Source organism: Penaeus monodon, chromosome 42 (genome assembly GCF_015228065.2).
Source record: "Penaeus monodon isolate SGIC_2016 chromosome 42, NSTDA_Pmon_1, whole genome shotgun sequence".
Taxonomy (NCBI): Eukaryota; Metazoa; Arthropoda; class Malacostraca; order Decapoda; family Penaeidae; genus Penaeus; species Penaeus monodon.
This window is the reverse complement of record NC_051427.1, coordinates 6,568,597-6,573,596: the sequence shown is the minus strand read 5'-3', so window position 1 is coordinate 6,573,596 and position 5,000 is coordinate 6,568,597. Positions and strand designations below refer to the sequence as shown.

Sequence of the window (5,000 nt, the reverse complement as noted above, 5' to 3'; positions counted from 1 at the left end):
GCGCATATGTGAGCACGCTCGCTGATTTTATATATACATACTCATTATCTATATATATAATTATATATCATATATATATCTCTCTATATATTATATTAGATATACATACCTATAAATATATAATCATATATAAGATATATATATCTCATATATATATATATATATATATCTATATATCTATATATCTATATATAGATGTGTGTGTGTGTGTGGTGTGTGTGTGTGTGTAGTGTGTGTGTGTGTGGTGTGTGTGTGTGTGTGTGTGTGTGTGTGTGTGTGCGTGTGCGTCGTGCGCTTGTTCGCGTGTGCTGGGGTAAGGAAGGGGCCCTTTTAAGAGGTATTGATTGCCTGCAAATTACTCGTACACATTCGTTTCATCTTGCTTGCTCATGTATAAAGCTTGAAATGTTTAAACACTTGATTTTTTGTTTTGCTTTGAACTTAAGCTCTGATGGAGAGCAGGTTTTTCACAAACCAAGAACACGGTGTAGAAGATACTGGACGTTAAGATTAATTATCAACACACACTTTGATATGCTAAAGATAGTATGTATGTATTGTACTGTATAAATGTTTGTATTATTTTTCACTGAAAAGTCTAAGTTCTTAGCGCATAAATATAAGTGTAAAATAGAGAGAGGGAGAGGGGGAAGAGGGGTAGAGGGAGAGGGGGGAGAGAGGGAGAGGGGGATAAAGAGAGAGATAGAAATAGAGAGATAGAAAGACAGGCAGTCCGATAGATAGATAGATAGATAGATAGATAGATGATAAGAGAGAGGCGAGGAACAGAAGAAGAGACAGACAGACATGTATATTTTTCACGACTGCCTCACTTCTTAAATATAAGTGGTAAAAAAGAGAGGGATAGGGGAGGGAGGGGTAGAGGGAGAGAGGAGAGGGAATAGAGAGGGAGATAGAAATAGATAGATAGAAAGCAGACAGACCGATTGATAGATAGATTCATAGATAGATACATAGATACATAGATAGATAACAGATATATACAGAGCGAGCGAGGAACAGAGAAAGAGACAGTGCAGCCCAAACAAGACAGAGACAGACAGACAGATAGACGTAAAGACATTCAACCCTTTTAGATAATACCCCCCCCTCCTTCAGTTCTCTTAAAGTGACCTTGAGAGTGGCTGAAACGTTTTGGAGAATATACCTTATGATTCCTAAGAGCACTCAAGTGTTTTCTGATAAATTTTGCAACCAACTGAACTGGCACTTCCTGTCCATTTCTGAATATTTTTTTTGTAAATCGGAAAAGAGAGAGCGAAAAAAAATCAGGAGGAAAAATAGTATAAAGGAGAAAGGATAAAGTCAATGAAAAAAACAAGAGAAAATAAAAAGACCGAACGAGTGAAGGGACGGAGAGAAGGAAGAAGAAGCAGAGAAAAAGAAGAAGAAGTAGAAGAAGAAGAAGAAGAAGCGAGAGAGACAGGAGAGAGAGAGAGAGAGAGAGAGAGAGAGAGAGAGAGAGAGACAGAGAGAGAGAGAGTAGAGAGAGAGAGAGAGAGAGAGAGAGAGCGAGAGAGAGAGAGATCGAGAGAGAACCGTGCAGTCTATCGCAAAACGATCAGACTTAGGGTAAAAAAAAGGGATGAAAAGGGAAAAGAAAAAGATCCACATAGATATAATAATAATAACAATAATAAATACAGAACAAAACCCCAGGAAGAAATAACACAAAAAGAACCCCCCCCCCCCAAAAAAAAAACAACATAAAAATCAGAAAATAATGACATAAAAAAGAAAAAGAAAGAGAGAAGAGAAAGAACAAACAACAAACAAACAAACAAACAAACAAACAGAAGATATAGAGCACATCCCCATCATCCCTCTCTTAAGGACCGCTCATATAGCCAGACCATGCAATGGTGCATCGTACTACTGACACAACAAGCCTTATCAATTTCCTATCAAGATTGTTCCCATATTGTCCTATCAAGAGCTGGCGGTCCCTTGCCTTTGGTGGACCTTCAGAGAGGTCGATTTCAGGCCTGTTGTTTTGAAGTGTTTCTTTTTATTAGGTAGTCTGTAGTGTAGAGGAGAGAGGGTGGGAGGGAGGGGGAGGGAGGGAGGGAGAAACACACACACATATAAATATATATATATATATAATAGATCTATATATATAATTAGATATATATTATATATATATATATATATATCTAGATATATTTTATTTATAATATATAGATATTATATATAATAGATATATTATATATATATATAGATATCTATATATATATATATATATATATATATATATATATCCTTATTCTATATATTATATATATATATCCTCGATATATCTATATTATCTATATATATATATATATATATATATATATATATATTGTGTGTGTGTGTGTGTGTGTGTGTGTGTGTGTGTGTGTGTGTGTGTGTGAGTGTGGGTGTGTACTTGCAGAGAAAAAAGAGAAAAAAAGAAAGAAAATAAGATACGCACAAATGAGAGAAAGAAAGAATGTGAAAGAGAGAAGGGCAGAGCGGGAAGGGGGGGGGGATGGGGGAGGGTGGCCCTTGTGAAGTGGGTTCTTGTCCGACGCGGATCTGCCTGCAGGGGGAAAACCCACTGATTTTTGGCGAGAGTTCCACGGCCTTTCGTTCTAGGAAAACCCAGCTCTCGGTTCCTTGACACAACATAAGGCGATGCTAAAAAAAAAAAACTACAATATTGTTCATTTGCTATTGAGAAATGGCAGTCTTTCGATATGTGACGCCCATTTTGAGATACGTTTTTTTCCCCCTCTTGATAAACGAAAGAAGATGAAAAAAAAAAGACTGAACTAAATTGAAAAGAAAAGAGAAGAAAAGAAAAAAAATCACAGGGATCATGGCATCACTCTAGAACACCAGTGACTTAAAACAAGCGGCTCGTGGCGACAGGAGACAGTATACCCGTGGCACCGCTAGCTGGAGCTACCATGGCACTTTCCTTGGCATCTTTGCTGAGTGTGGCCCTCGCGCTGATGCTGGGCCAGGGAGCATCCTCTGATCTCAGCGTTTTGTCACCTTCGGCGTCTCCTCCTCCCTCTCCTCCTGTTCCTTTATCTCATTCTCCAGTTCCTTTATCTCATTCTCCTCTTCCTTTGCCTCCTTCTCTTTCTCTTCCTCTGCCTCCTTCTCCTTCCCTCCCTCTGCCTCCTTCTCCTTCCCTCCCTTTGCCTCCTTCTCCTTCCCTCCCTCTGCCTCCTCCTCCTCCTCTTCTTCCTGTTTCTACGCACACTGCCTACCACGACTCAGCCATTGCGTTAAACCAGGTGACTTTGGTGAAAATCCTGCAGGAAATGAAGGATCTGGTCCTCCTTTCTCGGGGTGAGTTTACGTCTGGAATTAAAAAAAAGGAGTAAAAGTAAAAAGGAAATAAATAAATAAATGAGTGATTTGATAAATAGATGAAGAAAGAAGGAACAGGCAAAAAGGATGGCTCGTGTGTGAATATTTTATCAATCATCTACTTTATCATTCATCTGTTATTGTAATTTTTAATTATTCATCTACTTTATTATTCATATCTATCATCTTTCATTTCTTTCATTATTCACCTCTGTTACTTTTAGTTCTTTTTATTAATTTTATTCATATCTATTATCATTCATAATCACCTCTGTTATTTTTATTTTTTTCATTATTCATTTCCTTTATCATTTATTTCTTTTAGCCTTCATTGTTCATTTCATTTATTATGCATTATTTCAGATACCGGACACCTCGGCGAAGGTGTACCTGGCGTCCCTCATCCACCTCAAGTGAGTCACCTGAATCACCTGGCCACCATCGCTCAAGGTGAGTTATGGAAGGGAGAGAGAGATTAGGTGAAAATGGAGGAAGTGAGAGAGGGATTAGGTGAAAATGGAGGAAGGGAGAGAGGGATTAGGTGAAAATGGAGGAAGTGAGAGAGGGATTAGGTGAAAATGGAGGAAGTGAGAGAGAGATTAGGTGAAAATGGAGGAAGTGAGAGAGAGATTAGGTGAAAATGGAGGAAGTGAGAGAGAGATTAGGTGAAAATGGAGGAAGTGAGAGAGAGATTAGGTGAAAATGGAGGAAGTGAGAGAGAGATTAGGTGAAAATGGAGGAAGTGAGAGAGAGATTAGGTGAAAATGGAGGAAGTGAGAGAGAGATTAGATGAAAAGAAAGAAAGTGAGAGAGAGATTAGGCGAAATGAAAGAAAGTGAGAGGGATTAGGTGAAAATGGAGGAAGTGAGAGAGTGATTAGGTGAAAATGGGGGAAGTGAGAGAGAGATTAGATGAAAATGGGGGAAGTGAGAGAGAGATTAGGTGAAAATGGGGGAAGTGGAGAGAGATTAGGTGAAAATGGGGGAAGTGAGAGAGAGATTAGGTGAAAAGAAAGAACGTGAGAGAGAGATTAGGTGAAAGGAAAGAAAGTGAGAGAGAGAGATTAGGTGAAAATGGAGGAAGTGAGAAAGAGATTAGGTGAAGATGGAGGAAGTTAAAGAGTGATTAGGTGAAAATAGAAGAAGTGAGAGAGGAATTAGGTGAAAATGGAGGAAGTGAAAGAGAGAGATTAGGTGAAAAGAAAGAAAGTGAGAGAGAGATTAGGTGAAAATAGAAAAAAGGGGAGAGTGGTTAAATGAAAATGGAGAAAGTGAGAAAATAAATAGGCGTAAAAAAATAGCGGAGGATTAGGCTAATCAGGTGAACCATTCACCCTAGATGGATTACAGTGGGATAATGAGGCAATAAGTAAACATATGTGTATGTGAAGTGAGTGAATAATGCATAAACCAATGAGGCAGACAATGAAGGAAATGAAAAGCAACAGAGAGAAAAAGACTATATATATTCATTATATATATCTGTATCTATATCTATATCTATATCTATATCTATCTATCTATCTATCTATTTCTATCTTAGTCTATCTATCTATCGACTCTATCTAATATATATATATATATATATTATATATATATATATATATATATATATATATATATATATAGATATAG

At 37.5% G+C, this 5,000-nt stretch overlaps 1 protein-coding gene across 1 annotated transcript in view; it reads left to right on the top strand.

Moving 5' to 3' along the window:
- The first annotated feature begins 2,906 nt into the window (after window positions 1-2,906).
- The window catches only part of LOC119599101 (protein enabled homolog), a 5,969-nt gene continuing 3,875 nt past the window's right edge, over window positions 2,907-5,000 (top strand). The window contains exons 1-2 of the mRNA XM_037948858.1: window positions 2,907-3,345; window positions 3,730-3,816. Coding sequence (XP_037804786.1) covers window positions 2,955-3,345; window positions 3,730-3,816 — 478 coding nt within the window. The 5' untranslated portion in view covers window positions 2,907-2,954. The remainder of the gene's footprint in view (window positions 3,346-3,729; window positions 3,817-5,000) is intronic.